Source organism: Desmodus rotundus, chromosome 5 (genome assembly GCF_022682495.2).
Source record: "Desmodus rotundus isolate HL8 chromosome 5, HLdesRot8A.1, whole genome shotgun sequence".
In the NCBI taxonomy this organism is placed as follows: Eukaryota; Metazoa; Chordata; class Mammalia; order Chiroptera; family Phyllostomidae; genus Desmodus; species Desmodus rotundus.
This window is the reverse complement of record NC_071391.1, coordinates 99,574,606-99,592,955: the sequence shown is the minus strand read 5'-3', so window position 1 is coordinate 99,592,955 and position 18,350 is coordinate 99,574,606. Positions and strand designations below refer to the sequence as shown.

At 43.1% G+C, this 18,350-nt stretch overlaps 1 protein-coding gene, 1 long non-coding RNA gene and 1 pseudogene across 2 annotated transcripts in view; 1 reads left to right on the top strand and 2 right to left on the bottom strand.

Annotated features, from left to right (window-relative positions):
• Nucleotides 1-1,537: 1,537 nt before the first annotated feature.
• Nucleotides 1,538-9,138, bottom strand: LOC123480888 (uncharacterized). Its single transcript, XR_006657027.3, has 3 exons — nucleotides 8,914-9,138; nucleotides 4,226-4,444; nucleotides 1,538-3,538 (listed from the first exon to the last, which is right to left on the bottom strand). It is a non-coding gene; the product is annotated as an uncharacterized lncRNA (long non-coding RNA).
• Nucleotides 9,139-9,173: 35 nt separating this feature from the next.
• Nucleotides 9,174-18,350, top strand: part of SNRNP200 (small nuclear ribonucleoprotein U5 subunit 200) — a 28,889-nt gene continuing 19,712 nt past the window's right edge. The window contains exons 1-11 of the mRNA XM_024571785.4: nucleotides 9,174-9,365; nucleotides 9,737-9,900; nucleotides 13,386-13,557; nucleotides 14,298-14,490; nucleotides 14,947-15,002; nucleotides 16,267-16,365; nucleotides 16,713-16,865; nucleotides 16,969-17,068; nucleotides 17,205-17,341; nucleotides 17,897-17,980; nucleotides 18,073-18,246. Of these exons, the coding sequence (XP_024427553.1) occupies nucleotides 9,321-9,365; nucleotides 9,737-9,900; nucleotides 13,386-13,557; nucleotides 14,298-14,490; nucleotides 14,947-15,002; nucleotides 16,267-16,365; nucleotides 16,713-16,865; nucleotides 16,969-17,068; nucleotides 17,205-17,341; nucleotides 17,897-17,980; nucleotides 18,073-18,246 (1,377 nt within the window). The 5' untranslated portion in view covers nucleotides 9,174-9,320. The remainder of the gene's footprint in view (nucleotides 9,366-9,736; nucleotides 9,901-13,385; nucleotides 13,558-14,297; nucleotides 14,491-14,946; nucleotides 15,003-16,266; nucleotides 16,366-16,712; nucleotides 16,866-16,968; nucleotides 17,069-17,204; nucleotides 17,342-17,896; nucleotides 17,981-18,072; nucleotides 18,247-18,350) is intronic.
• Nucleotides 10,166-13,392, bottom strand: LOC112315140 (solute carrier family 25 member 16 pseudogene; annotated as a pseudogene).

The window sequence follows — 18,350 nt, the reverse complement described above, 5'->3', positions numbered from 1 at the left end:
AAGCTGTTAGAGTGGTCTGTGACTCAGTTTATGAAAGAATTCACAAAGAGAAGAAAGTATAGAGAATAAAGTTCTAATTGACTCTCTAAGAAATGGAGAGTCAATTAGATGTATGGAGAGATACACCAGCATTGAGGGGTGGGGACTTTGAGATTTTATTGTATTATAATTAGATTTTAAAAGGGTGGGGGGTTGCTGTTATATGACCCATGGGCTGTTGAGGTATTGTAACCCAAGGCTACAGTTTGTTCCAATGTTATCTTCCACCCGTGGTTGTAGGGAGAGGTTAGTTCTGTTCTTGCTTTCCAGTAATTTCCAGTCCTGGGGATAAGCTCAGAAGAGTAAAATAGTAGTCATGTTTAAAAGGTCATATGCCTGCTAGGCAAATTGTACCACAATAGCAAATGGGGCTGACTTCATCCTTTTATTCCCTCTTCTGGTTTTAAAATGGTTCATTCTTCATGACCTAGCCAGGTTCTGGTTTTGGGGAGTAGGGATGAAGCCTCTTCTTCTGTAACTATTTCAGGCAGGCTAGGGATGTAGAGCTGTCCCTGACTATGAGTCCAGATATGGGTTATTAAGGAGAAGAGGGTGGAATCGGGCAGCCCAGAAAGTGAGAGCTCTGGCTGGAGGCCATTTGTTGAGGGAATCGTCCAGGGCCTGGATGCTCTGCTGAATGAAGGATGTGAGATATTTGAGGAGACATGGCCTAAAAACAAGAATAAAGAAAAAGGCTGCTATAGGTCCTAGGAAGGGAATTAGTCAGGAAAACCAAGACCAGATATTGAACTTAAAATCCCAGAAAGGGAGAGGCAGAGTGGTAGGTGAATTCTGTATGGCTGACACTGCATCAGTAGTTCTCAATAATTCCAAGTCAAAGGATGAGAGAAAGAAATGAAACATTAGGTTGGAAGGAAACTAGGATTCAATTAATTTGTGGGTGACAATTGGACCTTGTGATTTCTACTGAAACACAATTATCTATCCCTAAAATCACCTTTGTTTTATTAAAGAAGCTGTATATAAGTTTAGTTTCAATTTGGCCTGATTATTTGCATGAACACAATAAGAACAGCAATTAATTACATAGGCTTTTTCAAATCTGCTTTGCTGGAATTTTCACAAGGAACCTTCAGATTGAGTTTTAGTCAGCCCTTCAGGGCAAAGAAGCCAAGCCACAGTTGCCATGTGGCTTTGTCAGAAATACCTATTAGTTGGAGCAGATTCCTCGATTTCTTGAGGTCCCCAAAATGTCTTGAGGTTTTTTCCTTGCCATCTTTCAGGAAAGCAACCTCTGCTTCTAACCTGGAAAGACTGCCATGAACCATGTGACCGAGCAAGGTACCCGGCCGTTTTTCTAAGGGCTCTTATTGGCTTCAAAAGTCAATCTCAATTCCTTTTTTTCCTTTTTCTTTTTTAAAAAGTATATTTTATTGATTATGCTATTACAGTTTTCCCAATTTCCCCCCCTTTCTCCCCCCTCTGCCCTGCACTCCCCAACAATCCAGCACCACCAACCCCTCCACTTAGTTCACATCCATGGGTTGTACATATAAGTTCTTTGAATTCTCTGTTTCCTATACCATTTTTTACCTCTCCCCTTCTCTTTTATGCCTACCTATTATGCTTCTTCTTCCCTGTACCTTTTCCCCTCTATTCCTTCCCTCCCCCTCCCTACTGAAAATCCTCCACGTGATGTCCATTTCTCTGATTCTGTTCCTGTTCTAGTTGTTTGCTTAGGGTTTTTTTTTCACTGTTTTTCTTTTTTTAGGTTCATTTGTTGATAGTTGTGAGTTTGTTGTCACTTTACTGTTCATAGTTTTTGATCTTCTTCAATTTCTTAGCTAAGTCCCTTTAACATTTCATATAATAAGGGCTTGGTGATGATGAACTCCTTTAACTTGACCTTATCTGGGGAGCATTTTATCTGTCCTTCCATCCTAAATGATAGCTTTGCTGGATAGAGTAATCTTGGATGTAGGTCCTTGCCTTTCATGACTTCAAATACTTCTTTCCAGCCCCTTCTTGCCTGCAAGGTTTCTTTTGAGAAATCAACTTATATTCTTATGGGCACTCCTTTTGTAGGTAACGCTCTCCTTTCCTCTTGCTGTTTTTAAGATTCTCTCTTTATCTTTAATCTTAGGTAACTTAATGATGATGTGCCTTGGTGTGTTCCTCTTTGGGTCCAACTTCTGTGGGACTCTCTGGGCTTCCTGCACTTCCTGGAAGTCTATTTCCTTTGCCAGATTGGGGAAGTTTTCCTTCATTATTTGTTCAAATAAATTTTCAATTTCTTGCCCTTGTTCTTCTCCTTCTGGCACCCCTATAACTTGGATATTGGAATATTTAAAGTTGTCCCAGAGGTTCCTAAGAACCTAGAGGTTCTTCATTTTTTTTGAATTCTTGTTTCTTCATTCTGTTCCAGTTGGATGTTTATTTCTTCCTTTTGTTCCAAATCATTGATTTGAGTCCTGGTTTCCTTCCTGTCACTGTTGGTTCCCTGAATATTTTCCTTTATTTCACTTTGGGTATCTTTCATTTGTTCTTTCATTTTGTGACCACACTTAATCAGTTCTGTGAGCATTTTGATTACCAGGGCTTTGAACTCTCCATCAGATAGGTTGGCTATCTCCTCATCTCTTAGCTCTCTTTCTGGAGTTTTGCTCTGTTCTTTCATTTGTGCCATATCTTCGTCTCAGTGCACCTGTTAAGTTGTAAGGGGTGGGGCATTAGGTATTCACCAGGGCAGGGAAACCCTCCTTGCTGCTCTGTGGCCCTGTCTGTGGGGGAGGGGCCAGCGAGGGTACAATGCAGCTCAACTGCTCAACTCTAGCTCCACTTTCCACAAACTCTTGTGTGAAACTGGGAGTTTCTCCCACTGTGGTAACCCCTGCCGTAGTCCACAGTCAGCTCTGAGTCTCATTTTCCTGTTCAGTTAGCCCCGTCCACACGGTCCGCCACCTCACCACAGGCTCTCTCTGTCTGCCCGTCTTACTGGTGTGGTTGGTCTGGTTGACTGTTTCTTTAATTCCTTGGTTGTCGGAGTTCCATGCAGTCTGATTTTCTGGCACTTCTGGTTGTTTATTGATTTTACATTGGTTGTTATCCTTCTTTTGGTTGTGCAAGGAAGCGAAAGGTTTCTACCTACGCCTCCATCTTGTCCGGAACTCCTAGACTCTGGCAAAGGGGCGACAGAGCAGACTAGAGATGCTTGAGGAGAGACTGGAGATGGTGGCTTTTCCCATCTTAATTTCTTAAGGCTTTCTGGTGACATCCAGAGTCCAGGCATGACTCTTTTGATTACGACATTCCAAAGACTTGGTTAATCAAACCACAATTGGAAACTGGTGCTATTGTAAACAGGACAGATTCTTATTGGGTTTATGCAAACAAACATATTGCCATGAAAATAACACTTACTCATTAAAAGTTGCTGAGTTCTGGAGGGATTAGGTAGGGAGAAAAATATAAATGTTTCAATATTGCTTTTGAGGGCATAATTTATCAGTTTTTCTAGAGGAAAAAAGTTTCCTTGTGTCTGGAAAACAAAAAGATTTAAAATTAGCAATATTGAACAAAGTCATGAGAATAACAAATTATCTTTAGTTCATTTAGTCCCATATAACCAATATTGTTTCTTTAAAAATTTTTTTTAAAGATTTTATTTATTTTTAGAGATAGGGGAAGGGAAGGAGAAAGAGGGAGAGAAACATCAATGTGTGGTTGCCTCTTGCATGCCCCCAAGTGGGGACCTGGCCTCCAACCAAGGCATGTGCCCCGAATGGGAAATGAAGGGCCAATATTGTTTGTCTGATTATTTACCAGTATTTCCACGAATTTAGTTATTCTAATGGTTATACAACCTTTATTTACTTCAAAGATATGACCTACATAGATACCTGTAATGTACAGTAAGTTAGAGTCTTTTCCATAAACTTGTTTAAAGATACATTTGCAAATGCATTAGACTAAAACAGTGACTGTTTATAAATGACCAAATACAAAATGATATGGTTATAGATTTGATTAAAATGCAATTGATAAAGTACTTGCTTTTTTTGTAAAGTATAATATTTCAGGATAACAATTTCTTGATAAGTAATAATTACTATGAAATGACATAAAAGGACAATATAAAGCTCATAGTTTTAGATTTAACATGTAATCTTAATATATATAAAGACCTAAGAGTATGCAAGGTTTGAAAACGTTGTACAGGACTTACTGGAAGTGTGCATTGAGCACTGGAGACAATTTGCAGACTCCAGTGCGTGGGCTACAAACGCCCAGAGCACCACCGCTCCGTGTCCCCACAGGGAGCATCACTCTCGGCTTGTCCAGCGTCACTGACAGGACACCTGCTACCCCTGAGAGCTTCCTGTTTGAACTTGGTTCTGAATCTTTGCAAGTTCCTCCCTGGGGCAGGCTGAAATTTCTAGGAAGTCTATTTTGATAAAAGCATATGTATACGAATAAAATAATAATTATTATTCTGTTTGGCAAAGATTCCCATGTATTCTTGAGCATACTGAATTGGCCTAATTAGTTCAAAATCTTTTTTTGTGAGGAGAGAACACATCCTTCATGTATTCCAGGGGCCCATTGGAATAACTCAAAGTCATTTGTCAGTTTTTAAAATTTAAACTTTGGGAAGGTTGTCATATTTAATCAAAACATTATAACATAAACTTTTTGCAAAGCAACACATTTTTGGTAATAACCCTAAAAGACATTAATCAAACTTAAAACCAGTTTTAATATCAAATATTTTGTCCAAACCACAGGATCTTGTTTAATTTATATTATTATTTAATATCCTTAGACCACTAAAGCATTATACCCTAATTATGACAAATGGAGGCAGAAAATGTACCACCTGTAACACACAAATACATATTACATAAAGACTATACACATGAAGACTGAACACATAAAGACAATACATATAATTTGAATTACTGACGTTTGTGAAGAAAGTATAAGATTTCTGTTATTTGCTTTTGACAACTTGCAAGAAGGCCGGGAAAGGGATGGAAGGTCCTAAATACCAAGCAAGAAGGCCTGTTGAGACTCTCGGTAAAAGCTTTAAGGACTGTTACTGAGTGGTTGTAATAGTCTCAGCCCCAAGGAGTCTAGCAGCAAAGAAGAACCTGGGCGGGACTGCTTTGGCCCCTGAATGGTTAGAAACCTGGTATGCTCCAGAAGGAGGCCCGGGAGTTATACTCCACACTAGCAGAGAAATAGAAAGAGATGGATGTGTTTACCCTCTGCCTGAGGGTGATGTTACCAATGATGAGAGCATCAGCCAGATACCCTGGGAATGGATTTACCCCACTCAGACAGGGGGCTCAATTCCACACCTGCCCGTGGATGTGTTTACCCCATGCCCTGATGGTGGCCTTACTAACGACCAGAGCACTAAACAAAGGGGAAGGAAGTGGGTCCCTTTGGATGTCAGGGGTGATTGTTTCCTGATTCACTGGACCACGTGTCCTAGTCGTGTAGGGTGGCTCCATGTCCTTACCTTCTATGTCAGCATTGACAAAACACATCTTGATGAAGGATTTATTCCACAGCTGACAGGTTGGTTTCCCCACACCGACGAGGACAAGAGAAAGGGTAATGGAAACAACTCCAGGTGCCACCAAAGTCATCAATGAATGTCACCAGGGAGAAGTTAGGTGGAGGAAGGGGTACTGGAGCCTGAGCTTTCTTGGTTTCACAAACTTAAAACTTTCACAACCTTCACAAACCTTTCTGCAACTTTCACAAACTTTCTTATCCCTTTAGAAATAACCATTTTTAGAATAACTCATTTTCAATTCCTGTCTTTCAAAATTGCATCTCCATGCCTTATGCCTTCTATTATTAACACCATACAATTTCTTTCCAACTTAATTGAACTTAACTTTTGGAAGCCTTAATTTCCCACAATGATTAAAAAGTAAGCAATGGCTTTCCCTAGACTGACTTGTGAACACATCTCATAGTTGTTAGAAACATGTTCCCCTACTGGCAAACACACTCTCACTTTCAGGAAACGCACCTCCAATAAAGCTCAAGACATTTATCTACAGCTCCAAATCCACTCCACAGCCTCTTTGTGGAGGCTGGTCTAGCAATCTGTGTTTCGGTGTTTTATGTTTTTTTTTTTCAAAATACCTAGATGTTCAATATCTTTTATCGGAATTTACTAACTTAGAAAGGAATGGCTGATATAAATTAAATTGATTTGCTCAGATATAACTAAGGTTTTCCCCCATTTGATAAGAATTATCTCCCCCAAATTTGGATTTTAAAAGATGGCCTAGACAAGAGTACTTGAAGAAAACCGGATGTTTGCACTTCAAAAAGGAAAAGAAAAGCAAGCTTCTCCTAGAAGGACTTTGATTTCATCAGGCAAAGGGGCGGAAAAGCGGCTTGCATTTAAAATGCCACTTTTTTTCTTTGCACTGAGATGCAGGCCCAATTTTCCCAAGGATTTAGTAGATCCCAGATCTCCAGGAGGAGAATATAGAGTATTCTACAGTCTGGTGGGGGAAGGCAGTGAGAATTTCACCCTCTTTGTATCCTTGTTTTTACTCAAGTGGGCCCAGTGGAGCCAAGCCTAATTCCAAATAGGAGTTGAATGCAGTACTTAGGTTAGGCAGGTGAGGAATAGCGTCACTGCTGCTGGATAATATTGATTAAAGATCATGGCCTTAAGGGGTTAGAGTACTGCTCAGCTGGAAACAAATATGGGGGTGGGGGTGGTAGAGAGAGGCAAATTTGAATGAAAAGGCATAGTTAGGAGAAAGAGGCCTGGAAACCCAACTGAAGGTTAAAATCTTGTCCTCCCTCAAAAACTAAACCTAAGGAGGGGATCTAGATGGTAACAGTAGAGGTCGAGTTGGAGGAGAGTATTATAGTTAAGAGATCTGTTTGTGGGCCAGACTTCCCGGTCACCCAGTTTGTATTGAGGCCAGACCTTCAAGTTCTTAAGTAGACAACCCAATGGGGAGTCCTTGGGCGGGAAGGTATTGTCCATGGTGAAAAGAGAAGAACATCTCAGGGACAAGAACAACCAAGGTCGGGGGAAGGTTTGGGGAGGGCTTCCCCAACTCAAATGACCTAGAGGTCTGTGGCCAGAGCTGAGCATCCTTGAGCCTGAGGGCAGACTGAACACAAGGTTCTGTCTCAGAGCCAGGCCTCTCTGGGCCTTGAGAGCAACCAGCAGGGAAATGGTTGGAGGTGTCCCTCCCAGCCAAAACTCTGAGAAACTGATAGACCCAGTACTGGGGTTTATGACTTGACGAGGGGATAAGCTATCACTTTCTATAGGATGTTTTTATCCTGAGCTTCAGAGAGACTGACCAATCGCTGGCCTTGAAGGTGAGTGAGGAGGAGGCTGTCCGCAGGCCCAGAGAGACTGAGAAGGTTTAGAATCCTCTCTCTGAAACTCACAGAGACAGGGTTAGGGGGTTAGCCCAGGTCGAGCTCCTGAGGCCCGCTGCTCCCCTAGTCGCAAGTCTCAGGAGGATGGAGGAGAGGGAGAAATAGAGAATGTGCCTGTGTGGGCCACCAAAATGTTAGGGTGGTCGGTGACACCGGCTGTGAAAGAATTCACAAAGAGAAGAAAGTGTAGAGAATAAAGTTCTTATTGACTCTCCAAGAAAGGAGAGGGACAAGGTGTGGAGAGAAACACCAGCACTGAAAGGTGGGGCTTTGAACTTTTACGGGATTATAATTGGCTTTTAAACAGGCTGGGCGGGGGTGCTGTTGTGTGGCTCCTGGGCTATTGGAGCGTTGTAACACGAAGGTTGCAGTTTATTCCAATGGTATTTTCCGACTGTGACTGTAGGGAGCGGTTAGTTCTGCTCTTGCTTTCCAGTAATTTCCAGGCCTGGGCACATAAACTCAGAAGAGTAAAATAGCAGTCATGTTTAACCAGGTCACAGGCCTGCTGGGCAAACGGTGCCACAATAGCAAGTGGGACTGACTTTATCCTTTTACAGGAGACTGTTATTGAGGATAATTCATTTATTTTTCAAAAGCAAACAGTCTCTAAGTAAGGTACTCATTCAGCTGTCAGTTGCCATGCCACAGGTGAGAACTGGTTCATGGGGGTGGGAGGGCAGGGGCTTTGTCATGCAGGGGTGTTCAACCTTTTGGCATTTCTGGGCCACACTGGAAGAAGAGTTGTCTTGGATAACACGTTAAATACACAAACACTAACAAAAACTGATGAGTAAAGAAAAGGTTTTAAGGAAATTTACAATTTTGTGTTGGGCTGCAATCATAGCCATCCTGGGCCACATGCGGCCTGTGTGTTGGACACACCTGTAGGGTAATAAATTAAGTTGAAGCCCTGACTGGTGTGGCTCAGTGGGTTGAGCATTGGCCTCGATTTAGGCAGGTCCTGTTTGATTCCCCCTCAGGGCACCTGTCTGGGGTGTGGGCCAGGTCCCCTGCTGGGAGCATGTGGGAAGCAATCAATTGCTGTTTCCCTCTCACGTTGATGTTTCTCTCCCTTTCTCCCTCCTTTCCCCTCTCTCTAATAATAAAATAAATAAAATCTTAAAAAAATACTAAGCTCATTGTCTTTAAAGAGTTAATTCCTGCCAGGAGGGCAGCTGCCTTCTCCAAGGGTCCTGGAGAGAGCCCTGCTGTGGTAAGTGACAAGCGTTTGGGAGCAAATTGAGGGACCCAGCTGGCCCAGGGCTTTAGGTAGGGCAGAAGGGGGAGCCGAGTTTTCTTTCCTTTTTTAGATAAAGAAGAGAAATCCGAAGGAAGCGCGCGCACGCACCACCCCCTACTCCCCACCCCCCGCGCTGGTTCTTCAGTTTCCTGCCGGAAATTAGCCCTTCTCTGCCTGCAGAGCTCACAGGAAGGTTGTCAGGGTGTCAGAAGCAGGTAGAAAAGTGCTTGGGTTACCACAGGGGGTTAGCAGGAGTAAGTTTTGTCACGAAGCTGCGTCTTAGGAATCGAATGCCAGAGTCCGAGTTGTAGGGAGCGTACGTGTCGTGCGTCCCAAACGGCAGGTGGTGGTCAGACAGAGTTCAGGGGCGGGGTCCAGTCCCCGCATTCCGGACCAGGAATACACCAGCCTCACCCAGAAAGCCACGGGGCAACACCGCCCAACCGCTCACCCGCCGAAAGCACGCCCCCTCCGTGCTTTCGGCGCGCGACCCGGAAGCGGAAGCGGAAAGGGAGCTGGTTTGTTTCCGCCCCCAGTTCGTCTCGCCAGCGTTGTTCTGGCCTCGCGGGATCGCTGAGCGGTGGGCGATCCTAGCGTGAGGGTCAGAGGAGCGGGTCGCTGAGATCCCGGCGCGGCCGCGGCCATGGCGGATGTGACCGCCCGGAGCCTGCAGTACGAGTACAAAGCGGTGCGTGTGGAGTCGGGGAGAACCCGGGCTGGGGAGCGGGGGGCTAGGGCAGACGGTTTAAGACTGAAGGCCTGCGGGGGAACCACGAATGCGGTATACCCACCTCCTTCTAGATGTTACCCTCAACGTACCCACTTTTCCCTGTGTGGGTTTTAAAGGGCAGTGTTAGGAGCGGCGTTGGCCTACGGATTTGCTTGCGCTTTGCTAACGCGCAATTATGCAGTGCTGTTTCTTCTTGAGGAAAACATCTCATTATCAGAGCTTAGTTACTCCGATTTTTACTTCCTTTGGTATCATCCTCTGGCATCCTTGTGATATAGGAATTGGCCCTGCTCATGTGAGAACTTCCATAATATTGTGATCTGTTTCAGAACTCGAATCTTGTCCTCCAAGCTGACCGTTCTCTCATTGACCGGACCCGCCGGGATGAACCCACAGGAGAGGTGTTATCCCTGGTTGGGAAGCTGGAGGGCACCCGGATGGGCGATAAGGCTCAACGGACCAAACCACAGATGCAGGAGGAAAGAAGAGCCAAGTGAGTACCAAGGGGAGAATGATTTTTCTTCAGATGCAAAGCCCATCCTCTTTTGAGCATTTGAGCAGCGTTTTTGCTGAACTGCTGAGTGCAAAATAAGACATCAGTGGCATTAAAACAACTTAACAAAGGTAAAAACAACATGAGAGTTAAAAGGTCCTTTGGCCTTAACAGGTGTACCTAAAGTGGAAAACAGCTTTTAGACTTTTTTTTAAATCCTCCCGGGAGGATACTTCCATTGATGTTAGAGAGAGAGGAAGAAGAGAGAGGGAGAGAAAAACATCAATTCTACAAATCGCTCTTTCTGAGGACAAAGTTGTAACTGTTCCCCTCCCATTTCTGTCATGCTTTTAATAAAACATAAAAAACACTCTAAACACAATAAGTGGCATTCTTACTAAGCCATTTTAATAAAAAGGATAGCAATTTAAATCATTTTACATTCCTTATATTCTTATGTTGCACTAAAATTATTTTACATGAAAGAACTAGTTGATACATCATGACGATACTTGAGAAACAGCCTTTGGCGTCCTCATTTATGTTAATGGATATTTCACAGTCCTCTTAAATAAGATTTCTAATACACCAAAATCACCTAACAAAGCAAATCTAGTTTGCTAATCTATTTTGAAAGAATATAGTCAGTATTTACTATTACTGTCTTTGGGAAATACATTGACTTTTAAAAATATTTAAACCTGTCATAATATCTGCTAATAACATTTGAGCAGTAACTGAAAATTCTTCATTCATTGTTGAGTCTCTGCATGACTACTTTTTAAATACAGTGTTCATTTTTTAAAAAAAATAAGAGAAAAGGTGTTTTTCCTTTCATACAGGGGACCGGAATTTTATGAAGAGACATAATAAGAGTAATACTTTAATGCTGACTTCTAAGCTATGGTTTATATAACTTAAAAGTTAAGTTCCCATCATTCGGCTGCAAAGCATATTTGTTAGAATAATAATAACCAATGTTAGAGTCTTTGAAAATTATTATTATAATTAAAAGCTTGGAACAGCATGATCAAATTAATGGCAACTACTCGTGTCCCATTTTAAGTTAGTTGTACTTCCAAATAACACCTTTAAATGTTTTCAGATCCCCTAACTGATTTGCCAGCATCAGTTTAGGACTTTTTTTCATTGCTCTGTGGTGTAACTTTTTGGCATCAAGGTATCATAAGCAGTTTTGATTTGTGATGAATAAAATAATCAAGAACTAAAATAATACCAGTGGTTCCTGTGACAGGGTAAATATCCCTCAAGTATGTTCTGCCCAAAATTATAGTAACAGTTTATTTCTCTCTGAGAATTTATTAAGGAAAGGAAAGCACATTCTTTTTTTCAATCGAGGTGAAAAAGCTACTTCATAAGTTCATGTGTTGTAAAAGCTGCTGCTTGACAGAGAACGCAGCGAAGGTAGTTGAGAGATAAGCCACGACATGGTCCTTTCCGAACGCCATGCTGTCCATAGATGTACGCAGAGTCTCCTGCATGGTGAGGCACTTTTCAAATTCTGGAAGAACAGTTCCTAGTTGCATTTTCAGGCAGCAGAAGTTAAAAATGAAACACCTGCATATGGAGCCATTCCTAATATAGTAGGCTTTAGGCCTCTGTAAAATCCAAGGAAACCGCCTTCCTTTGCATAAATTCTTTTGACTACATGAATAATTCTGTGTAAGTGTGTTCCCCTTTCACTTGGAATGTTAGGCTACTCTAACCATCACAAGAGATTAAGTACAGAAAACTGCCGTCATAGCTGCCATGGATCCATCCATTGATCTGTGCACATGACCAGAAAAATCCCAGCTTTGTAGTAATTAACATTTTATAATGCTCAAATGCCATAGGGAAAGATTTGAATCATTGCACTGTTCTCTTGGGCTCCCTCTTTTTGGGGAATAGCACACAATGCAGAAAATACTCCGAAATGTTTGTAATGCTGATTTTGAGCTTATAATAAAACCTTTACTCAATCCAGATGAGCAACTGTTACAGCGCAGCACCCTGCATTACCAATGACCAGGTTCCTTCCAGTAGAGGGAGAAGGAGAGGCCAGCGGTGAGCTGGTGGTGGGCCCTCCATCTGCAGCGTTGTGGGAGGAGGCTTGGGCGCCACCAGGGATGGGGCCATGGCCATTGGTGGCACAGACAGGGCACCTACCAGTGTGTGTAGGGCAGAGTCCAACTTTTAGACCTTTTTCTTTTTTAAAAAAATAATTTATTGATTTTAGAGACAGAGGAAGGGTGTGAGAGAAAGAGAGAGCTAGAAAGAGAAACAAACATCGGGTGGAAGAAACATCGATCTGTTGTCTCCCATATGTGCCCTGACGGGATTGAACCCTCAACCTTTTGGTGTTTGGGAGCCTGCTCCAACCAACTGAGCCACTGACCAGGGCTAGATCTCTTTCTAATGTATGTGTTTCTGGTCCATAGAGAGATTTTAATTTTTTCGACAATATTTTCCCGACCCTTGCTGTTCCTTTGTCTCAGTAATTATTTTTCTTCCATTACTAACATCCCATCCCTACTTCTTTCCTCTGCTGTTGCCCATTTCCTATATTTGTTTTTATAACTAATATTCAAGCATCCATGGTATAAATTACAGGTTTTTTGTTATTTTTTTACTTTTTAGGGGATATGTTTCAAAACTTAAAAAATAATTCAGCTTCATCTTCCTATTATTTTTTGACCCTGATCATCTGTTCTCCTCCTCCCATGATGGTGTCTCAAAGGTTCCTAGCGCCAGTTTTGATTAAAGTAGTTGCATTTGAAATGAGTTAAAACATCATTGGTCTTCCACTTTGCAAAGTATGACTTTTTTTCTAGTTTTGTTATAATTTGGGGGGAATTGATGGCAGTAGATTACTTTGATGCTATAGTTTCTCTGGCTGGAAAAAGAAAATGTATTTGAAAAGCCAGTCAAAATCCCATTGTATAATGTCACGCAGCATAAAAGGGCTTTTGTTTTTAATTTAATTTTTATTTGTTTATCCTCACTTAAGGACTGTTTTTCATTGCTTTTAGAGAGAGAGCGCAACATTGATGTGAGAGAGAAACATTGATCAGTTGCCTCTCTTTTATGCCCTGATCATGGACCAACCCCTCAACCTCAGCATGTGCCCTGACTGGGAATCGAGCCTGTGACATTTCAGTCCTCAGAACGAGGTTCCCAACTAGCTGAGCCACCCTGGCCAGGGCAAAAAGGGTTGTTTTTTTTAAATGAATGAGATGTCTCATTGTAATGTTCAGTGCGTCTAGTGAGAGAATGACAGAGGACTCTCTTTCTATTATTGGTTCCTATAAAGAAGTAGCTCCTGCAAGTGAGTAAGGCCAAATGAGAATTATGTTTTGAGGTACAGGTATATGTTTTTAAATATCACTTGTGTGCCATGAAGAGGAGGGTGGGTAGGCTTGATTTAGTCTTGCCTCTGGGAGGGAAGGTTCTGCCAGTTCATTGTCACATTACATGTCTGTTAGGCGAAGAAAGCGTGATGAGGATCGGCACGACATCAACAAGATGAAGGGGTACACTCTGCTCTCGGAGGGTATTGATGAGATGGTAGGCATCATCTATAAGCCCAAAACCAAAGAGACCCGGGAGACCTATGAAGTGCTGCTCAGCTTCATCCAGGCTGCCCTTGGGGACCAGGTGAGGCAGCCAGAGGGAGAAGTCGTGGTTTGGGGGAGGGGGAGAGTCACAACTGGAGGGCGCCAGAAGAACCTTGTCTGTGGAGGTTCCTTTGTGGTCCATGCCAATTTGCAGAAGTGGCTGATACTCCCTGAGCACGCACTTTATCTGGGATAATACCTTATGTGTTTTCTCTTTTAACAGTCCTAATGTTAGCTCCATGATGAAGTGCTATTAATACTCACTTTCAATTTTATCGAAGAGCGATATGAGGCAAAGAATAGAATCACTCACAATTTTCCCAAGTCACAAAGGTGGTATTTGGCAGAGCCAGGATAAGAACCAGGTAGTCAACATCCAGAATTGGCTCTTAACCATTATACATGACCTTTATGCGTCCCAGAGAGGCTCTGATTGAGGCGAGTGGTAGAGGAGGTGAGGACAGAGAATTACCAAAAGTTGGGCAGGCTAGAGAAGACTGGAGTGCCTCTGCCGCCCGGAGGACTGTGGCAGGCTGTAGTGGAATTCATGTCCTGCTTCCTAAGACCACCTACCTAATCTTTTTAAAACGGGTTTTCTTTCAGTTGTGTAACTTGGTGGCATTTTTTATTTACATTAATGAAAATGATTTGAACCTGGGATGCAGATTTTAAAGACGTCTGACTCTTCCCATCCAATTGTCACATAATGCTGGTTGGTGATGATCTGCCTGTCGTTGTTCTAAATTTTCTTTTCTTTCTTCTTTTTTTTTTTGCCACCAGCCACGTGATATTCTTTGTGGGGCAGCTGATGAAGTTCTAGCAGTCCTAAAGAATGAAAAGCTTCGTGACAAGGAAAGGAGAAAGGAGATTGACTTGTTGCTAGGGCAGACAGATGATACCAGATACCATGTGCTAGTGAACTTGGGTAAAAAGATCACAGACTACGGCGGAGACAAGGAAATCCAGAATATGGGTAACTGAGCTTTTTATGTCCTGATTGTATTAACTGGTCACTTGTTGACCCCTAAATGTGATCTTCTAGCTTTAGTCATTAAAACACCTGAATGTGTCAGTTCTCATATTCTGCTTGGTGTTTATTGACAGATACCAGAATCCCTACAATAGACGCCACTTCTTACTCTGGACCCTTTTCTTGTGTAGAACATGGGGAAAACTTTGGCAGAGCCTGGGGGATGCAAGTGGTTGAGCAAGCAGAATGGGGTTGTACCCAAGCGTGGCAGGTCGGAGGAGGCCTCACTGGTGGCAGTACAGATGACTCTTAATGTTGATCCTTGAGTGTCTGTGAGTCCTCGGACCTGAGATCCGTCCCGAGGAGAGGCAGGTCAGGCAGTTGGCGAGGAAATGTGCGCCGTGGTGCCTCAGTGCACTAACTGTTCACTGTCCTCTTTCTCTAATCTCATTGTTTCAGATGACAACATTGATGAGACATATGGTGTGAACGTACAGTTTGAGTCTGATGAGGAGGTAAGTGTTAAAACAAGTGGACCTAGTTTATTCTTGTTTTTTGAAATTGTTCTAGTGTAAGGAAGCACCCTAACTGAAGCCAGATAAACTTGATGGTGTCGTATGGGTGTCAAACTTGGGCATAAGTGTTATTTTGCTGAAAAATTACTGTCATCTTCAGGCTTTATAAAGCAGATTATACTTATAATTATAAATTACCATATTAATTTTAACTAAATCAGCAAAAAAGACAAGTACAGTGTATACCTGTAGTGAAGGTGCGTGCTACCATGTTTTACTGCATTGTAACCTTACTGTGATAATGTCCCCCTGGTCGGTGTTGTGTCCTACTGCCAGTTTCAAAAGAATGTACATTTGCCCAAGAGCATGGGCATGTTTTGTACATGGGTATGTAAGTAACGGTTGTAGCATCCATTGAGGTTTGCTGCCTAATCATAATTTCTTGAATGTAAGTAAATAGGAACAAATGGGGCTTTTGAAAATCTTTACGAATTCTTGGTGTGTGAGTGTGGCTCCAGAAGATAAAAAGCTGGCCTTAGAATTCTGTGTGCTAGGACGGGAAGAAGGGGCAGTATGAGAGAGTCAGGAGAGAGCACTCAGCTGGCAGCCAGGAGGTCTGAATTTTGGTCCTATATCTTGGGCAAGTCATTTTGCTTCAGTTTGTCCATCTAGCAAATGAGTGAAATAGTTGACTGCTAAGCCCCTGCCTGCAGTGTAGTTAATAGAATTGTAGATTTTAAAAAGCAAGAACCTGAAAGAAGGCTTTGCTCATAGAACTCATTCATATAGCAAGAGCTTATTATTAAGTTCCCGCTTTAAACATAATACTGTGCTGAGTCCACGGAATGGTGTGAGCCAGTGTGTAGTAAAGACTGGTGAGCAAGCCCAGTGTGGTCTGCACTTCTGGATCCAAGCATGTTTCTCCTGCATAACTCTTCTCTCCTGCTTGCTGTGAGCTCTTTTTTAGCATGCATGGATTGTATGTGTATGAGAGAGATTGTAGTCCCATTGAGTGCCTTTGTGACATTCTCAGGTGAGACGCAAAAAAAGAGAGTAGGAGCACCTAATGAAGCCATGCCACGTGGACTGAGAGTAGTGAGGTCATGCCATTAAATGTACTCTGGCTAAGGCTGACCCTGGTCTCAATAGGCTGTTGGTTTCACCCTGAAGCCATCGCTCTAACCAAGTGATTCAGGGGAGAGAGTCTGTGGGGATGTCAGGATCCGGTCCAAGTTACGGATTGGGGTGGGGGCTCTCTCCACAGGAAGGCGATGAAGATGTATATGGGGAGGTTCGAGAAGAGGCGTCTGATGACGACATGGAAGGGGATGAAGCTGTGGTGCGCTGCACCCTCTCGGCTAATGTGAGTGAAGTCTGATTTTGCCCACGGCTGTAGGCCAGGTTCTTTCCCATGCGGAGGTCCCGTGATATCATTTATTGAGCTCCCTTTTAGGGTGGGCCATAACAAACATGTGGTGTCTTGATTTTCTTAAGATTTCAGTCAGTCATCCTTCCTCCCAAAGGTATGTGTTGATGAGATCTTAGTTTGGTATGCTCTCGAATTCAGTATAGAAGACTTTTCTTTCCTCTGGACTTTTCTTCTTCAATAGAAGGTGGGCTACAGGTGATGAGCAGAGCTCTTGCGGGATGATGGGAAAGTAGTTGGGGCAGACAGAAACATGGTGAGCTCAGTGCCTGCTAATCGTGCAGCTTGTAGCCTCTGGTGAGCTGATGAGTTCTAAGAAGAAGGATTTGCACCCTCGGGACATTGATGCGTTCTGGCTACAGCGGCAGCTCAGTCGCTTTTACGATGATGCCATTGTGTCTCAGAAGAAGGCAGATGAAGTGTTGGAAATCTTAAAGGTATGGCCAAAATCATATTTTTGCATTTAGTGTATCTTAGGGGGTGGGGCAGTATATGAAGCAAATGGCTGTGTCTTTAATCCTGGTGTTACCTTCTCTGCAGACGGCCAGTGATGATCGGGAGTGTGAAAACCAGCTGGTGCTGCTCCTTGGTTTCAACACTTTCGATTTTATTAAAGTGCTCCGGCAGCACAGGATGATGAGTGAGTATACAGTGGCCCCTTCTGTAGCCTGTGTGCATATGTGTGATGGAGACTGTTGCCTTCATAGCTTCTGCACGTGTTTAATTCACTTTTCATTTACTGCCTCCTCACCTTTTTCTCCTTTTGCTGTTGTCAGTTTTATACTGTACCTTGCTGGCCAGTGCACAGAGTGAAGCTGAAAAGGAAAGGATCATGGGAAAGATGGAAGCTGATCCAGAGCTGTCAAAGTTTCTCTACCAGCTCCATGAAACAGAGAAGGAGGATCTGATCCGCGTAAGGGCCAGGCTGGTTATTCTGTCTGATTCCGGAGCTAGAGTGTTTGCTTTAGAAGAGACATTGGTTATAAGATTGCAGCATAAAGTTAAATGCCTATTACTAGGAAGGTGAAGAAGTAAAGTATTTCTCTAAATTTTTTGAGATTTGTCCGTGGTACATAATAGAATTTACAAATTCACATTGGTGTGGCTAAGAGACCTCTGATGTGCTGTCTTTGCCCTCACTGTGGGCCTCTTCCTGTTTGTTTACACACAAAATCATGGTATCATGAAAATAGAGGAAAGGACATGTGTTTGCTGAAAAGAGGGAGAGCCCTTGACACTGAATTGTTGACCATCTGTGTTTGAAATGCCTACACTATGCATTGTCCCATTAATGTCCATTTCCTTGCTTTCATCATCTGGGAAGTATCTGAACATAAATGGCTGTCTTTCTGTTTTGGGACTTAACTGGTTAGCAGCCCTGAGTCAAGCTCAGCTAAGGAGGGACAGAGTAGGACAGGAGCCTAGAATGGTGATAAGTCATTGCCCCTTTTGTCTTTCCCCACTACAGGAGGAGCGGTCCCGGAGAGAGCGAGTGCGGCAGTCCCGGATGGACACGGACCTGGAAACCATGGATCTGGACCAGGGCGGGGAGGTCCGTGTCAGGGCCCTCTCCAAGGTGGTGATAGATAGAAGCTTACTTGCTCAGCCTCCTGACTTTCTTTGTATTTCTGTTTTTCCTCACAGGCATTGGCTCCAAGACAGGTTCTGGACTTAGAGGACCTGGTTTTCACCCAGGGGAGCCACTTCATGGCCAACAAACGCTGTCAGCTTCCAGATGGATCCTTTCGTCGCCAGCGCAAGGGCTACGAAGAAGTGCATGTGCCTGCACTGAAGCCCAAGCCCTTTGGTTCTGAGGAAGTGAGTTGGTTGCTTCTCTTGGTTTTCTCCCCAGGTTGCCTTCCTTCCACTTTGGATTTCAACCCATTGACCACAATGTGGCCTCATCTCGTAGACAGTTTATT